General features: G+C 37.0%; 1 protein-coding gene across 2 annotated transcripts; it reads right to left on the bottom strand.

Annotated features, from left to right (window-relative positions):
• LOC127862224 (uncharacterized) lies at positions 1-15,817 on the bottom strand. Of its 2 annotated transcripts, XM_052401254.1 has the most exons (5): positions 14,046-15,817; positions 6,761-6,778; positions 4,849-5,083; positions 2,935-3,105; positions 1-2,313 (listed from the first exon to the last, which is right to left on the bottom strand). In XM_052401254.1, exons 1-5 carry the CDS (start codon positions 15,417-15,419, stop codon positions 1,805-1,807), a joined length of 2,307 nt encoding a protein of 768 aa, XP_052257214.1. In that variant the 5' UTR covers positions 15,420-15,817; the 3' UTR covers positions 1-1,804. The 2 variants fall into 2 exon arrangements, with proteins under 2 accessions (XP_052257214.1, XP_052257215.1); XM_052401255.1 differs by lacking the exon at positions 6,761-6,778 and having other exon boundaries at positions 14,046-15,815.
• Positions 15,818-19,193: the final 3,376 nt, after the last annotated feature.

Raw genomic sequence — 19,193 nt, 5'->3', positions numbered from 1 at the left:
TACGCTGTTTTCTTTTTTATTCTCACACAGGATCGAACATATTCAAAATGCAGACATGTATGTATAAATAATACACATATATTGAATATATTAGAAAGAAAATTTAACCAAACAATGTATTTAAAATCAATAAATATCTATGCACTGCAGCTTGGTGTGGTGTGGGTGCCTTTGTAATAATGATAGCTCTAATAGGCCTTTCGTTTTCTCAACGAAGTCCTTGTTTAAAGTAATGGTTTAGCATTGAAATAGGGGACCAAATGCACATGATTCTGCAATAAAACCGATAAATTGCATAAACGAGATTTAAAAAAAAAAACACACGTAATAATTTACTGGCAATTTTCATGAACGACACACGAGCTTTCATGAATACATTGAGCGTATTGTTACTCACGTACAGTTCTGTTTCAGTGTGCCCTTGTTTTAGTAATAACTTATCGTATGAAAGCGATACATCTTAAATATATATTGCCAAAAACATGCTAGTTGGGTACCAAAGTACGTGCTTGACAGTAACACAAGTACCTGTTAAATAGTTACAAAAGCACGTGTTCAGCTGCCACAAAAGTGTCTGTAGATTTCCAATGAATTAAAGCGCCGGGTATGTATATTGTGAACGTTCGTATTAAGTGTAAAACTATTTATTTAAAATCGGTTGCATATAAAGAAGTATGAAGCTGGTGGTATTAACATCGATTCCATTTTCTCGGTAAAGTCAAGCATTGTGTACTTCGGGAAATATGAGTACCGGATACCGGAGAAGGAATCGTACCAGCGACCTACAAACCACAAAACGAAACAAAAATCCACTACGCCAGTGCAACCGCGTTTCAAATGTTTTAATATTTTATCTATTTCGATTGATGGCCATTCCTAAACTAAAAGATGTCCATACAATATATTTCGCTTGTTTGAATCTAGTGTTTACATGTATATACATAAAACATGGTTTTGAATCTATGACATTTTTTTCAATTTGACAAAACATTAATACATGTACTTCTAAAATGTGTAGTTATTCACATGAGTGAGGTGGGTGTGGTGGGTGGGGGCTGACCTCCATAGGGTATTTGCACTAGGCTAAGGCAAGGGAAGCACATGTATCGTTACGTTTAAAAGATGACATTGACATAGGACACAGAACACAAAAAGAGCACCAAACAAATAAAACACTATGAAAATAAATTAGTACAGACACAAACGAGAAATGTCTGGTAAGAAAAAATTACAGATTACTCACTGAACAATCATCGTCCTTATTTCACAAGACATTGGGATTAGAAAATTACGCGTAAATGAATGCTTTTCACATTTTGTCTGCGAATGAACGTATCAACGTTGTGTTTTGTGAGCATGCAATATGAACCGGTGCACATAAATTGTGTGTTAAAATCCATCCGACAAATAAGTAATATCTGATTATCTGTATATTTAATGCAAAAACCGCATTATAATGTTTTAAAGGTTAACAAACAGTTATTTCAAAATACGTTTTTGCCGACTCATATCACATCATAAACACGTCACATCACTTTTCAATCAATGTGGCATATACTTCAATCGTTTATGCAACAAACAAAACTTTTATCACAGAAAACGAGAACCAATGAATCTCATGAGCAGTATTCAGTAAACACTCTTACATCCATATTTTCGGGAGCTATTCTTTGTCTCCTAAGTGTACCTTCCAGGGCCACTTTCTGTCACGGACTCGTGTTCTGTGCATGACAGGAAACCGCATCTAACATTGTCAGCGCATGCGCAACACAACGGCGTTTTATTAACAAACGCATGCATAATCCTATGTCTGAGTCATATGTTTCTTAATTTTCTCCACAACCAATGAAATGTTCTGCTTATACAAGCGCTCGTTGCTTAGATCAATGTAGCTCAGACGCGCCAGGATCTTTCGAATCGGATCCGGAGCGCTCTCGAAGGGCGAAAACCGCAAAAGCACAGGAATAATCGGCTTGTTAAACGTCTCGGCCAACATCATGTCCTTTTTACAGTTATCACTTTGCAGATACTTCGGCGTGATACAAGTCAAAACCACCGATGACGCCTTCATGTTCCGCTGAATGAGCGACTGCAGCGTGTCGGAGCCTCCGTCGTGCGTGGAGACGCTCCCGCGGCCGCTCTTGCTGCTGTGTGTGCGGTTCGGCTGCGGCGCCATGTTGATGTCCGCCCAGCAGTTGAGCCCCGAGGCCTCGAGTACCTGTCTAATGTCCTCCACCTTGGCCTGCATGTCCCACTGGTAGCTGATGAACACGTGCGGGTCACCATCACCTAGAGACAGCATCTGCGTCCCGTCTGAAAGGATAGCGAACGTGTCTTATATAGTAACGATAACGTAACAAATAATTTTCATAAACATGTATTATTTTTGTATGAGCAGTTATTTGTTCAATGTCTAATCGACTGCTAACAGAGCAGAGCTTTAATTTCCAACATTACTATACAATGTCGGAGCTGTAGATTAAGACGTTGTAAATGATTGCATTTATTTTTAATACGACGTACAAGTTCCTTTTTTCGTCAAATGAGCAGAGAGATATTCTGCACAATTTAAGACATACAAGCAAGACAGTAAAGGCTATAATCATAAAATACTGTCCACTTAGTGTTCGACTAACAGAATTGAAGGAAGCATAAAAACGCTTCATAAAAACGAATAGGCGCGAAGTCGATGCCACAACTTATTTAATCATTGCCTAGTTCGTAGTCAATGTGGTGTAGGTCATGTGGTGTCGCTCTAGCGATCAGGAGCTCGGGTAAGATTCCTACTGCAAGAGCGTTTTCAAGAAGACCAAAGACGCAAAGAACTGGCTAAACCCAAGCAACGGACACTTGAGTGTCTTAATAAGCGTGAGGCTTGCGATGTAATGGCACTACATTGAATAGGTTAATCTATAACCATCACTGCTCACTTACTGCTCGACTGGCCGAGGGCCTCGAGGGGTTTCAGCCCGTCTGCCATCTTGTTGAGGTATGCCTGTTCCAGAATGACCCCCGGGACGCGCCTCAGGGGCTTGATGTGATGCTCCAGAACGTCCAGGCTCTCCGTGTACATCTTCGTCTCGAAGTCGATCGCCGGACACTCGCCTGGGGGACACAATGCAATACATCTCACTTTAACCCATTTATGCCTAGTGGACTCTCCCGTCCTTCTGAATTGGATCAATTTATTTCCAACATTAGGGATATCTGTTTTATTTATTTTTATATTTAGAATATTTCTCACAGAAATTCATTTAAGCAAACGGCGCAGACCCTGATGAGACGCCGCATCACGCGGCGTCTCATCTGGGTCTACGCTGTTTGCCAAGGCCTTTTTTTCTAGACGCTAGGCATAAATGGGTTAACCACCGAGAAAATATTTGACAGAGCATAGTTTGTTGCAAATTTATCCACACGGGAGGTTGACATTGCGACGATTTAGAAACTGTACATAATTATTATGAGAGAACAATCTTTCTTGCTTACTGGATTTTTATTTGGAGGGACCCGACCCTTTTTGTGCTTTTTGGTCTTACGTTGTAAACAATCAAAGACGTTATTAAGCCAAAACTAAATTTGTTCGGAAAAATATTAAAGTTTGACTTTATTTGTTCTAGTTTTTAGTTGTGAGCGTTAGCTCACAACTAATCTAGAGAGGCAGTTTTGCAAGTCAGTCTGCTTTAGCTACGCTAGGAACGGTAACTGCAAGTTAACTACGCTACGAACGATAACCACTGCTTGTTTATACTTCACTGGTACACTGCAGCAGACAGCCTGTATGTAAACAATTGGTTTAAGAGTTTGTGCGAAGATAATGGACAGTCTAGTATTTATAACAGCTTGTGCGCCGACATTGGCCAGTTAATCATTGAAATCTGTACATATTGGCTGCTTTCAGGAAAAACGGGGCTTAATGCTGCATTAAAAGTCTGTCATGTTGGCAAAATTGTTGCTAAAAAAATTAAAGAAAATAGATAAAGTATTAGATAAGCATAACACAACATGTGCATGATTATAGGCTTGTTATTCTTTAGCAAGGCAACCACAATTCTAAAGATGGTTGTCAGTGCAGCAACCAAATGTGAAAAAAAGAGACATATTGTTGTTATTGTGTCTTAGTTATCTCTATAACATAAATATGAGGATAAACAGTGCACACACATCTCGACCTGTGCTTTAAGACACACTCTTTATAAAGAATGGGTTGTGTTCATTTCAAAGTTGCATCTAAGATTAGGCATTAGCGAACAACTTCAGTGCCTTCAGCGCTTTGATTTCTTTCTGCTATAACTATATGATAGTCCAGTTAAATATGTCATTTATACAGTCGCATACTGGTCTATTTGCACTTGGCCATGCGCTTTTACAATACACTATATTATAACAATATAAAAGTAGACTGAAACTTACAATGCTTAGAAAACGTATGGAAGCGAAGAAAATGTCGAACACACGTTATAATGTATCGGTGTTTGTCCGTGCATCTAAGGTGATTTTTACGCAACGTCGGTAAAGAAAAATATTTATGTTGACAAAGTAATTGGGATCGGATAACCCAATCAGCGCAAGGGACGAACGTCTGTACGTCTTAAGAGCGCATGTGTTCGGTTCATGAGCGAATTCAGTGAGTATGGAGAATCAAATATTTTTAAAATTAAGCTGTTAAGTTAACCAAACAGTTATTTCGAAAAATATAATAATTAAATATTATACTAAAAGCACGAAACTTCTGAGTCTCCGCTTTAAACAATGAATAAAGAAGTGGATCGTTAACTCAAGAGCGAGTTATATTGGTATAGTATTACATCATTTGGCCTCCAAAATATAATGGTATATAATTATATATACCTAAAACTGCCTTAAGCGTCGGGCGCATATGGATCCATATGTTCTTGAAGACGACGGACACGAGCTTTTTTCCCAACCAGTCCGCGAAGAGAATTTCGTGGAAAACGAAAGGGGAGGCTGCCGCCGCTTCCGTCACGAGCACAATCACATGGGCAGCGGTCGCCATCTGCGGTCCGTTGATCTCAAGAAAGTCTTCCTTGGAGCGGCCGAGCTTGTGACTGTCATGGTGAATGACCTGTGAATGAAGTGCCACAGTTATAAATAGAATTTTCCAAGGATAGAGTGTATCCGGTGGCCTTTAAAAGGGACGGTTTCACAGTTAACAATAGACTACTCTTTGAATAGAATCGTGATATACGGCCTTTAAAAGAGAATCTATCACAGAAATAGATTGCTCTTTCAAATAGAATAGGTGGCGGGTGAAAAAATTAACATGTGTCAAAGACAAGAAATATAATTTATAAAAATATATCCGGGATGTATGACTTTCAAATAGAAGGTGTGACCATTAAAAACAGACTTCTCGTACAACAGACAAGCCTAACGAATTACCTTATAAAGCGACGGTTTCATAGTTAAACATAGATTCTCTTTATATGTGATCGCGGTGTATTAACTTTAAAGTTTAGGTCAGTGTCTTAGTTAGAAATACATTTCTTAAGAAAGAAAATAGTGGTGTATCAAATTTAAATGAAATATGTCTCAGTTGAAAATATATTTATATGAAAATATAATATTGGTAGGCATATATCACCTTTAACGGGGCAGCGTAAGAGTTATCTTTTTATATCACTAAAAACGTTGTAAACTACATTTAAAATCGACGGTGTCACAATTGTAAATACATATATTTAAAAATATAATCATGGTGAATGACCTTTTTAGAGGCGGTGTCTCAGTAAAAAGAAATATCTGTATTAAAAGAATCGTAGTGTGTCACTTTTAAAGGTAATACACAGCGAGGAAAAGATTTTCGTTTCAAAAGAATCGTCGTGTGCGACTTGTACTAGGACGGTTTAAACATTATAAGTAAATATTAGGAACGCTATATTCAGGCGTCATGCGTATACGGGGATTTATGTTAGCAGAGGACAAAAATGTTATACCGGTTAATAACTGAGTATATTAAAATTGCCGGAAAAACGGCTTAATCCCCTTTTTGATACTGACCTCTTTAGACATATAAAATAACGTCGTCTTCTAACATTACTCCAGAAAACGGCGCCTCTTTTTCACTCAGTTACAACCAACCCTACTTAAATAAAGTCAGCACGTGTATGCTCATGCCCCTGATAATTGCATACATTTTTGAACTAGGAATTAAATCTAAAAAATGTCACAACTTAAATAAAAGTTATAATATTATAGAGTTTACATCATGCATGTACAGTGGTCAACTGTAAGGCAAGCGAAAAAAACTATTTGTAAAACGTGAATAACACTTTGCGTGTTATATATTATACACATTCAGTACATTTAGGTACGATGAAGTTATAGCACGTTTATCAGTGCCATTCAGCACGAAGGCTGTCTCTGGGCGAGCGTCAGAAAGAGTTGATGAGCATAGATCGTATGTCAGATTGAATATTCGTTTGATATATTGTCAAGTTAATAACAATTGCAGCGAAGAGAGATAAAGCTTTACCATCACCAAACTATGTTCTACACTACAGAAATAATGATTGCATATGACGATGCTTCTTTAAAAATCAAGATTTGGGGGGGGGGGGGGCGATGATAGTTGGCAATGACGATGATTATAATGTTGATGATCTTTTGATGATGGTTATAATGAGTCTAACATAAAAAGAAAGAAATAGAGACAGGCAGTATTTTCTATTCCTGAATCTACAAAGGTAGGGAATTAGGTTTTCTTTAGTGAAGAATTTTAAGCTACCGGTACTCAATATACCTTTCCTTCCTTCGGAAACTGTTGAAAAAAATGCAAAATCTTACGATTGTACATGCGTACATTAATAACATATAAAACGCGTCTAACAATATACATGCTAAAGCAAAATGCTTAAATTCTGCAACGCCGTCCACAATGTACTAAATTACAATCCTTTTCTATGAGAGTATGGCGTGAAGCTATAGAATCCGATCTAGAACCGTTCAGCAGATACTACCGTTTCTCACCCAACCCTTGGACTGTCATGCCGATAACAACATAATATGTATAAAAGGGGGTTTAGTGCATGTGCGTAAAGTGTTGTGCAGTTCGCACAGGCTAATCATGGACAACGCTTTGCGCTTTTATGATATTTTTCGTTTAAAGAAAGTATATTTTTAGCAAAAATCCAGTAAAGACGGACAGTGTCATCCTTGATTAGCCTGTTAAGACTGCACAGGCTAATATGGGAAGACACTTTACGCACATGCATTAAACCCTATTTTCACAGAGCGCGGCTCATATCCATATATTGTTATGCATACATGTACAGGTTATTAACAATTCTCAGTGTCGCTTTAAGAATGACAGACACAATGTACGCGTATTTAAAACTATAAATAACACAGTATTCGAAATAAAAAAGTGAAATATGTGCATTTTGTAGTCGGAGGTCATTCCGCGCCGAAACTTCGACCACTGATGTGGCATTTACACTCATCGAAATTGCTATTTGTTGAACTAAAATCTGTTAAATTTTGTGCTGTGCCATGGGACACCGGATTGCCCGGCGGAAATCACACATCTCCGTTACGGTTGCCTGGCTAACCAAACTCACCTGCACCAAGTGGGGATCGAACACGGGCCGCTCATGTGAAAATCGAGTGTTGAGCCACTGCGCATTGTGAACGATCAATTGGTCGTTGTCGCCTCAGATATTGCTTTAAAGTTAAAAGTACATCGGGTGCTCTTCGTTATAATACAGTGAGTATAATACTCCGGGTACGGAAAATATGCTTTAACGCACATGACAATACTCCGGGGTACTTTTTAGTATACAAGTATTGTCCGTACCCCGGCTACTCTGTAGTATACTGGGTACTTTTAAATAGTCCCTGAGCCGAAAATGACCAATCGAACCTTACTTACAAGAACATATAGTTCAAACATCTAAGTATACAGTTGATAAGCATGTAGTGTGTACTCTTTGAAACCTGACACTTCTTAAATAAGCGCTAAATGCATTGAATCTATAATTCAGTCGGTTACATGACATGTTAATAGAGGCCGTATAATGTGATTGTCACATGTTTAAAGCCACTATTTACACGCTCGGAGCAGAAGAATAAATCACGGATATGTTGACTTAAGATCAATATAATACATCGATTGAGGTTCAAGTTGCAATTGCGAAAACTTCAAGCTGTCGACAAACCTAGATTACACCATAGTTGAGATGTATTCGGCTCGTATTAAAGCTGGCCTTCTGGTTCGAATTTAGTAAACACGTATAAACATATTACTAGTTCGTCTTGAACGCTTTGAGCTTTTATGAGTACGTACGTACTAGTACATGCAATATACGAACAAATAAGCATTGTGTAAGCATTTTATGATTGTATACCTTTAATGTGATGGGTAGTGTAACACATGCAAAAAGTTTGCATGGAATATATGATTTACCGGTAATTTATCTAAAAAAATAAATTGTTATTTATACCACTAGTAAAATCAGTTCATATAATTACGAAGTTAACCATTGACCATAATTGTTTAGAAGGGGATAATGAATGTGAATAATCCAAAGGGATTTATATCCAGGTTTCGTCATCGGATACGATATTGTGCTCCCTACGGTGTTTCTTAAACACACGATTGGAATTCACTGTTTATTATGCAGACCATTGAAAATTTAAGTCCATATTATAACTTTATCTAGCACTCGTGTGCACGTCATAATATTTGTATTCTATATAAAGTGTTCTTAATATAATCCTGAGTAGATAAAAAGCAAGTTGGAGTTTCTGATAACATTGTATCTCTTAAGACCCGCATTTATTCGTACAAAGTAATGACGAGCTGTTTGAAGAAAAAGGAATCTAATATTGCCTATCAGACAATCGAAAACTTCACCAATAAATGTATTGAAAAGTAGTAGTATCTCATAAACACGTATATGTATGAGACGCGTTCTGAGAAAACTGGTCATAATGCATGTGCGTAAAGTGTCGTCCCAGATCAGCCTGTGCAGTCCGCACAGGCTAATCAGGGACGACACTTTCCGCCTAAACTAGATTTTCGGTGAGGAGGGACTTCCTTGAAACTAAAAATACCATCAAAGCGGAAAGTGTCGTCCCTGATTAGCCTGTGCGGATTGCACAGGCTAAACTGGGACGACACTTTACGCACATGCATTATTACCAGTTTTCTCAGAACAAGACACGTATTCTGTCGGTGTTGTGTGTTATTGAGTAGTTCACGTTGTTCTTTCTGCAGTCGTCACATCAAAGACACTTATATGGTAAAGTTGAACTAAAATTAACTTATCCTAAAATATTATTTGTATTGATATTAAACTATCTAAGTGTAGATCTACCGGTATTTTCCATTTAAACTTGAATGAAAGTGTATACTATTTTACATGAACATCAATAGAAATACTTCTCACAATGAGATTAAGTATATTAATGACTAAATTAATCACTTGCACTAAGCGGATTACATTTTGGATTGCGTTGTCGGGTACATAATATGCTCACAGAGTCATACATTTAGATAACTTTGGGAACAAAAAGCACTCTTTAAGCTCACAGAAATCAATCATATTACTCAAAAAGCTAATCTTTGCAATGGCATTATATTTATTATCTGAAGTTTATAAAATTTAATTGATAAACGTTGAGAAACGTGTATGAGTATATTGAACTAATTTCAAACCAAGTACAGTGTTAACAAAACATTCTTACATCGATTTTTTTCATTTGCATTCTACATTGATTTTTGTTGTAATTTATCTTTTAAATTCAGTGTTCACAAACAAATATCAATATAAACAATAAAAATTGGTGCCCACATAGTGACAACGTCTTGATAACAAACGATATTAAATCAATGACATTAAAATCTAGTTTCATTTAAAGCGAGATTATACGATTTTTATATGTGTTAAATTGTAATGTATTGATAAAATATGTTACAATAACACAAAATAGGCAAGGCAAATTATACACTGAAGACGAATTTCATAAAATGCAGCAAAGACAAATTAGCGCCCGAGCCGATTGTGACGAAGATATTTCGTACATATTTTCCTACAATGACCGATGCATTCGTCTTTTTATTGGGATCAGAGTAAGTGTTCGTGTGTCGTATGCATTGTGTACACACTGGTCTTACTGACAATAACGTAGTGACGTCACCATCTATGTATAGAATGGTGTCGTATGAATATATATCGTAGCAGGAATTTAAAATAACCGTTAAACTAAATTTAGATTCACATCGTACATACATGATATACATGCTGGCGAATTCGACTGTTCAGACATTTTCGATTTCAGAATTAAATATCTGGCTTATTGCGCATTTTTCGACACATGTTCTTCTTAACTTTTATTTTAATTTATATTGAAATATATATATATAATAGTTTTTTACACATGTTCTGTAAATTCATAAAAATAAAAAAATTACAAAATCTTATAATATCGCTTTAAAGCAATCTAAAATTTCCGTTCAATCTGAATGTAAAGTTTTGTGTCGGGGACTTACTGATCGGTTTGATATTAAAAGCAACCAATTGGCTCGCAAGCGCAAGCTTAATTACGGATATTGACGTCATGTTGCCAAACACATTTATAACAACTCTGCTTGGTAATAATTTTTTTTAAATTATTTACTTTGTAAAGCAATTAGCTCATCGTAAACAAAGTTATAGTAATTGGATCAACATTTTATTAAAACGTTTGAGTCCAAAATGACGACAAAACATCAACGTGAAGACGAAAAACAAACAGTTGAAATCTTATTCTTATAAATGACCAGAAAGCGTAAACATCTTTCCTACTACAAAAACATATTGATTTTCAGCATGTATACTTTAATTTTGCATATTTAACTTTATTTTGAATTATAGCATTTTTTTCTCACAGTTTGTTATTTTCACCTTGCAAAATTGAGCACATTGAATGTGGATTTAATTATTCGATTTTTCCTCGATGATACACTGAAATGCAAATGTCAAAGACTTGTCGTCTTTTTATCAAGATGATAAGATAGTAAAGAACAAGTATCTTGAACATGGCGGTTTTGATCCACCGTCAATAGCATGCTAATCTCAACGATAAGTGTTCCATTCGAAAATTATTTGATATCTAGGCTCATCAATAAGCATTCTTCCAATTTCGAATAAAACCGTCGACATCGTCATTAAAAAATAATAATACATTGAGGTTATGTCAACATCAATGATCTGACACTTTCTTTTTCTATATTTTAATGAAAAAGGGGGTCTTTGTATGTTACGCATAAATCATTATTTAAATGCTAACAAACGCATTGATAGAAACCAATGTTCTCTTACAAATCTATCAGGAAATTTAACATCTATTTAATTTCAACGTTTTTTATATTTTACTGCGGGTTAAATACAACACAACAAAATGCGAGTGTTATCATTTTAAATCCCGTTTGGTTGTATAATCTTCATAATCTTTAATGTACCTGATTAAATTGAAAAACAAACACAAATATTATTTTGTCTTTCTATATTTTTGACGCAGTAACACTCTGTTGTGTTCTTAAATATAACGGTCTCGGTATTTTTAAGTTAAGAATTTCAATTGAATGTGTATTTTGTATTTGCGTGTTGTAAAAATCGCGAAATTCAAAATTCGTTTCCAACGAAGGTATGCATACTTAGATTTCGACTACATCTGACATTTAGAGACGAAATTCTCACTCGTTTAAATAAATATATCCCTTTTTATATGAATCCTATAGAAATACATGTGTTTTCTTTATTAAGGAATACTGAAAATACAACCATATTCTTTGTAACGTTATAGCTTTCTTCTAGTGTAACTGTAAGATTCCAATAAAATATGGCATGCCGTTGTTTTATTATGTTAAAGGGGCCTTTTCACAGATTTTGGCATTTTTTTAACTTATTCATTAAATGCTATATATTGATAAATGTAAACATTGGATCATAAAAGCTCCAGTAAAAAATCAAGAAAAAAATTAAAAAAGGGAAAAGAACATTGCCCGGAGCAGGTTTCGAACCAGTGACCCCTGGAGTCCTGCCAGAGTCCTGAAGTAAAAACGCTTTAGCCTACTGAGCTATTCCGCCGAGAACACATTCGTGACGTATTTTATACCTTATATAAGCAATCTTCGTAGTTTCACAAAATTTAACGACAAAAACAGAACTCTCCAAATTATTCAATCGTTTCGCGTTGCAACGCTTTATAATTTTTAGGTTTTAAAATCGTCAAAAGATGCATATAATGGCTATATTAAAGCATGGTTAATGTTCAGTATTACTGTTTCCTCACAAATATCATAACTAAAACGAAAACTTACGGATCGGAAACAGCTTTTTTCAATTTTGTCAATTTACCAAAGCGTGAAAAGTTCCCTTTAACGTGGGTCATTTTAGACCTAAGGTCGAACCGTAATAGAACTAAATGAGCCGTGTTCTGAGAAAACTGGGCATAATGCATGCGCGTAAAGTGTCATCCCAGATCAGCCTGTGCAGTCCGCACAGGCTAATCAGGGACGACACTGTCCGCCTAAACTTTATTTTCGGTAAGGAGGGACTTTCTTGAAACTAAAAATACCATAAAAGCGGAAAGTGTCGTCCCTGATTCGCCTGTGCGAACTGCACAGGCTAATCTGGGACGACACTTTACGCACATGTATTATGCCAAGTTTTATCAGAACGCGACTCAAATAATATGTTTTGGTTAGCTCTGAATTATTTATCCTATTTCAATGTATTTTGTCATACTACGCGATTTTGCAGCCTATGGACTGTTTCAACTGCTTGTAAGAAAGGTAGCTGGGCTTTCATAATCTTTCAATTGGTAATCTTAGCTGATTGCAATAATTGAAGCAAAATTCCTGATTACAATTGCAATATGTTTAAGTTTGTGGCAAATAATGCCATTACATTAAGTAATAATTTGCAACCTTACAATCTTCAGCGTAAGCAATCGATTGGTATTTATTTACTCTAATCTAATTTTGATACTCAAAAATCGACTGGAAACTTTTCAAAAATGCATTTAAATTACATTTATATAGGAAATACCGTGACTATCGTAATTAGGTAATTCACTCTATCAGACGCGCTCTCTCTGACGGAGGGGAAGAAAAAGAGGCCCCATGCGAAGAAGGGGTTTATGGCCCTGGATCGTGTATCAGTATTCAGAATGTTCATTCAACTGAATTGGGATTGCAATTCTTATATTTCGTGTGTAACTAGCTGCTCAATGTTCAGCTCCTGAAATCTGCCACTGAATTAGACATTTAAATGACGTAGAGTATTAAAGATACGATGTCATATCGATGATATTTTGCAGAAAAGCAAGCACAATTTTAAAACATGTAGCCATCATGATTCAAATTTGACGAATCATAATACTTTTAAACAACTGCACACGGGCCATTGTCTTCGACATACGCTTCATTAAAAAAGATCAAGAGGGTGTTGAATACGCATTATACATTCATGATCGGACAATCAATTGCATTTTAAACAACGAAATATGTCGGGGTGTTTGCCAACACGGGACTCGCGAAAAGCGTTGTTTAAATTACAATTATTGAACTCAATCGATCTTTGGCGTGAACTGTGCTAATCAGCTCTGTGATATATGAGTAGGGAGTTTAAGTTTGCTGACTATCCGTTAATACTACTTATGTTGAACTTGGTTATGTTTCCAGTCTGGAAATATTTTTCCGTATCATAGATGCACGTTTTTCTGCATTTTAACGTTTAAAGTGAGCGTAATGTCACTTTGACATGACTTTTAAAGCTAGCACCCGCTTCCATCACCTACTCCATCCCTTAGAACGACTATGGCAATTCAAGTAATTTTCTGTTCACCCCTCGGTGATGTTGAAATACCTTTTTGACGAACGATACAACAAACACTTAATATTATGTAGTATTATTTTACAAAGTGATTATTATAAGGACTTGCACTCTTCAATTGTTTGCTTATAAAGTCCCGTGTGCCATAATGCTCTAATATGAATACACCAAACACCAGTACAAAGTAAAATTAATTATGTCACTTACCTGTAAATTCTTTTTCTTAAGATCAATTTTCATATTCTGCGCGAGCCGAACATCCGCCGGATCGTAAATCATGTACACAACATCCGGTTTGGCGCGCTGCGACCGCGCCCGCAGGTGCCAATTATCCGTCAACTTGTGTTCCTTGTCCAGTGTCACCAAGATATTCTGCATGATTTTTTTCCGAACCACCCTGCTGTCAATGCCGAGCTGGCTGATCATGTCCTGGTCCGTCATTGACATCAGTAGAAAACCGTCCACCATGTTTTCTGCTATGCTTTGTCGGTAAAACTCTTTTATTCCAAGTTTGAATAACCATTCCTGCAGGTCCCACGTATCCCATTGACAAATTTTCTTCTTTTTGTAATTTCCGGTGTACTCAATCGGCGGGGTAGCTATTTGGAGAGGTAAATTCATGCAAGCATACTTTTCTAAGCTTTCCATCATGGTGCCTATGACGACCGACGTTTTCTCGGCCAGACTGAGCTTGGACCTGTCTGCGGTCGTCAGGTCAACCGCCTGATTCATCACCGGGTAGAAATCCTTGTGAGGCTCGGACTTCTCGATCTGGGAAACCAGAATGGGGAATATTGCAACGGTATGGGGACCAGTTTTCGTCCTCTCGATCAATGTTTTACCTTCGTACACTGACACTGGGCACATGAAGTAGCTGTCAGAGAGGAACAGAATCGCCGCTCGGCATTTCTCCACCGCTTCCATCCGCAAGGAGAACCAGCAAGGACTTCCGGTGTTGTCTTCGTCTTTATCGAACCAAAGGTCTTCCGCTAAATTGTTCTCCTTTAACTGCTTGATAGTCTCGACCACAAATTTACGTTCCATGTAACCGGCGTCCGGGGAATACGATACAAATACTCCCTTCTTTATTTTCTTGGCCTTCCCACTGGGCACCGGCGGCTCTGTCGTTATGGTTTCCGGTTTCGGAACAACCACGGGAACGGTCGCTTTCGGCGGAAGTTCTTTCGGTCGCTCATGCTGAGAGACAGTGTTCGAGACGGAATCGAACTGGTCGATCTCTTCCGGCTCTTTCTCGCCAATGGCTACTCTTGGCGTGACTTTAGTTTCCTGAGTACGAACTTGTGCGTTCGCGTTATTTACTTCATCAGTGTCATTTGCATATTCTTGATTGTCATCATTGTTCATACCTGTATCCTCTCCTTCACCCCCATCGAAATTTTCCGTCTCGTTAGCTTCTATTCCACTATCCAGTATTTCGTTGTCGTTTTTATTATTATTCACGTCTTCGCTGTTCACTATCGTTTCCATAACCGCCTGTCCCCTATTAGGGTCCGCACTTATCACATGTTCCCCACTCTCGGGTCCGCTAGGGGCAACCATGGTTTCCTCTGACTCTATCATATTTTTCTCCTGTGCTAGTCCATATTTATACGTTCCAACGACACCGTGTTTTAAAGTGTCGTGTTTTTATCGCTGCCACTTTACTACAAGTCTATTCAACCTGAACGCGTTCAATAGTCGCACATGGATACCAAACACTCGGCCGCTTATGTATTCAATATTTCGTTCATTAATGTTTATAGCACTCTTGAATAGGCTGAATATTTTGCGTTATGACATATCGATCAGCCCTAATAATACCTACAATCCGTGATTGTGATAATGAAAATCGGTGGAAAACGAAAAAATCAAGCATAATTGTTTAGATCACAGCAATGTTTAAACGGTTTGACAAACGCCGTATTAAAGTGCAGTATCGCGGTATATAAGCTCCGATTAAGCATACACGAAAACAATTAGATATAAGTCGCTTACCACGATTTATCTATGTTACTACCCGGGTTTCGCTTGTGAATGGTATATTTAACGTTATGTGCATGATGAAGTATGTTTGTCGATAATGCAATATAATTTAAAAGCGACAGTTTTCACTCAGTCTTCTCTTTGTTCATATTTTCTATTCCGTTTAATAAATTATGTTAACTTTTATGCAATCTTATATCAATATCCTGCGTAAAGATTCTCTTTAATGTTAAGATCGCAATGTAGTTACAAAGAGTCGTTTGTCCTGAACAAAAATAAAACTATGCGCGAGTAAAAAGGCCAGAGCTCACTTACTAGTAACTAACGGAACAACAAGACAGAAAACGAGAGTTCCATTCATTTCCATTTTCATACATACAATACGCGCTTCGGTGTGTTTAAATGTGTATATTCAAACTTAATAAAATTAAAATGCGCTGTGCATGATTATGTTAAAACAGTATATTATCAAATTGTTTCATACGAACATGGGCAAGTGTTATACACATTATGAAAGTTCGTCATTATGACGTGCTTTCAGTGAACAAATCGTTCTAGCGATAATGCACAATTCAGTTTTCTGGTTACTAATCATTCTGTTATTGGATTGTGATACACGTCTGATTGACCTGTCAACTCGACGAATGTTTCGCCCGGTATTTGAGATGTTTGTCGCACTATCATGCCCAACAATGCTGGTCTAACTTATACACGGACTTGACGAGTGTTCATGATTGTTGACAACCCATTTAGTTCTCTTAATTATTGTGTGTGTGTTAAAATTACAAGCATCGATTACGTCATATAGTTCAGAGGCGTATCCAGAAAATTTTCAGAGGGGGGGCTGAACAGGGGAGGGTGCGGGAGGGGTGTCCCCTTCCGTCGTCGAATTTTTTTTTGAGATGGCACCTTGAAATGATGCGATTTCCTGCTATCTAATCCGCATTTTGCATGATAAAAGTGCATGTGAAACAAATAAAAACTTGAGTTCACACCAAGTGTGACAGACACACGGACAGACAGACACACAGGGGTAAATCAAATGTCTCTCAAACCACTAAAGTGGTGGGAGACATTATCTTTATCAATAACTTTTTTAACGGAGTTAGATGGGTGGACCTCCTATTTAACCTTGTTGGATATCCTACTAGGTCAACTTAGGTACAACATTAAAATGTTTATGTCCATGTCCCTATGAATGGAAAGCAGGCACACAGCGGACAACCTGTCCTGACCCATTGATGATCTTAGTTTTGTCTTAACAAGTCCTTGGGCACTGATACTCCTTTCACACTCGCATGATGTGACAGGGAACACACATGATATGGACAAAACAGTGTAAATGGTGGGGTACAGCTGGGAATCACAATGTGCAACAGAGCCCTGAAGGGAAGTAGGTGGGTTGGGTACACCTTTCCCTATAAAGTGGAACTCGGCAGGGAGGGACTGAGGGGAAGGGAGATCATCATTGAACCATTCAAGGTCACCTGCACTGACGGGTGAGGAGCACATTTGTTCAGGTATAAACTTCAATCCCATGGCTGCCTTAGTCTGCAAATCACTGAATTGGGTGTCCATTTCGTTCACAAAAGTGTCAACAAAGGGAGTCGTTAGGTTTCTTGTGAAGTTTAATTCGGGTGTTGCTGCCTCGATGTTGTCACGCTTTAAGAAAATGATTTAGTTTCATATAGCAAAGTAATTCTTCATTTTTGAGTCTTTTTTAATTTTAAAAACTATGGATGAACATCAAAGCAGTTAGCCCGATTTGTAAAATAACCAAATCAAAAAAAAAATGCCATTCAGCAGGTATATACGATCTTTTATATGTGTTTAATTGTAATATATTTATAAAATATGTTACAATAACACAAAATAGGCAAGAAAAATTATACATTAAAGCCGAATTTCATAAAATGCAGCAAAGACAAATTAGCGCCCCGAGCCGATTGTGACGTACATATTTTCCTACAATAACCGAAGCATTCGTCTTTGTATTAGGATTGGAGTTAGTGTTCGTGTGTCGTATGAATAGATATCTTTGCAGGAACTCAAATAAACCGTTAAACTAAGTTTAGATTCACATCGACACATGTTCTTCTTAACTTTTATTTTAATTTATATTGAAATATATATATAATAAGTTTTTTTACACATTTTATATAAATTCATAAATATTTGACAAAATCGTATATACCCGCTTTGAGTGTGCAGTTTAATTTCACTGGCAATAACTTGTTACTCAAAAGGATTATCACTCTAAAGAGCTAATACCAACTAAATTCATCAAAGAAATTTCCGAAAAATAATGATTGTCCATTGTGTTCGTCTAAACTCTTTAATTGCTACAAATTGAAATATTGTTTTTCACAAGTATTGTGCGGCAGCCATTTGTAAGCATTTATCTATAGCTAAATGTATGGATGAATTTCATTAGTTGAATGTATCTTCTTCAGCCAATCAAATAGCGCAGTTTATTACTAACAGTCAATGAAGCGTTCACCTTAGCTGACGAAGGTTAGATCGTCTGTACACATGCCTGGGGGCTAATCACACAAAACGACAGCTGTTTATGGCTTTATAAGGGACATATGACAGGAAATACACAAGTGGATTGAAACTGTAAGGGGCTCATTTTTATTAAAAATCGTGTCTAGCCAGCCAGCTGGGGGGGGGGGCTTTTGCCCCCTAGCCCCCCACCTAAATACGCCTCTGTAGTTCGTTATAAATAATGTTGTATTTTTTATGTATTAAGAGGGAAGTACCAAATAATAGGTCCATACTACGGCACAAAGATCCAGTGTCTACTTGTCATATGAGACCATGGTAAAATAGCACTGGTGCTTCACATCAACCTAGAAACAATAAAATAGCCCGACGTCTAATATTTCTCTACGATTTGTGGGAAATGAGCAGCGGGAAACAATATATAGTTGACAGCTTTTGAAATGAACAGATTTTATGCTCAGATATTTAATCTGACAAGCAATATAAAAGTATGCTCAAAAAGGTATTGACTTCAAACGTAAGTAAATATACTAACGTTTAAATCATATAATGAAACCTTAAATTAAAACTTCCTTGCTTGTCGTTCACGTCAAGAAACGCAAGGTTTCGGTACAGTTATGGAATAAATGCTAAGTACAATGTACTGCGAATTTTCAGAAAAAGCTTTTGTCTATTATTCATTATCAAAAGTTGTATCGGCAAAGGTACTTATTTAATGCATTGATGGATATAAAGCTATATAAATGTTTTTGGTAATGTCCCTTTTTATAATCAGCAAGCTCATAAGTTTCACCAAAATCGTCCGAAAATGAAAATAAGTTGAATGGCCCTGTGTGTGCGTTCCAAGTACTTTCACGTTCCATAATA

This window comes from Dreissena polymorpha, chromosome 16 (genome assembly GCF_020536995.1).
Source record: "Dreissena polymorpha isolate Duluth1 chromosome 16, UMN_Dpol_1.0, whole genome shotgun sequence".
Classification (NCBI taxonomy): Eukaryota; Metazoa; Mollusca; class Bivalvia; order Myida; family Dreissenidae; genus Dreissena; species Dreissena polymorpha.
The sequence above is the reverse complement of the archived record's forward strand: the minus strand, read 5'-3'. Positions and strand labels throughout refer to the sequence as shown.

Bases quoted from the DNA above. Each gene is read 5' to 3' on its own strand.
- LOC127862224 (XM_052401254.1), bottom strand. From the start codon at position 15,419: ATGATAGAGTCAGAGGAAACCATGGTTGCCCCTAGCGGACCCGAGAGT. The intron at 3,106-4,848 runs GTATATATAATT...TGTGTCCCCCAG, and splicing joins GACGCTTAAGGCAGTTTTAG to GCGAGTGTCCGGCGATCGAC. The intron at 2,314-2,934 runs GTAAGTGAGCAG...CTATCCTTTCAG, and splicing joins GGCCCTCGGCCAGTCGAGCA to ACGGGACGCAGATGCTGTCT.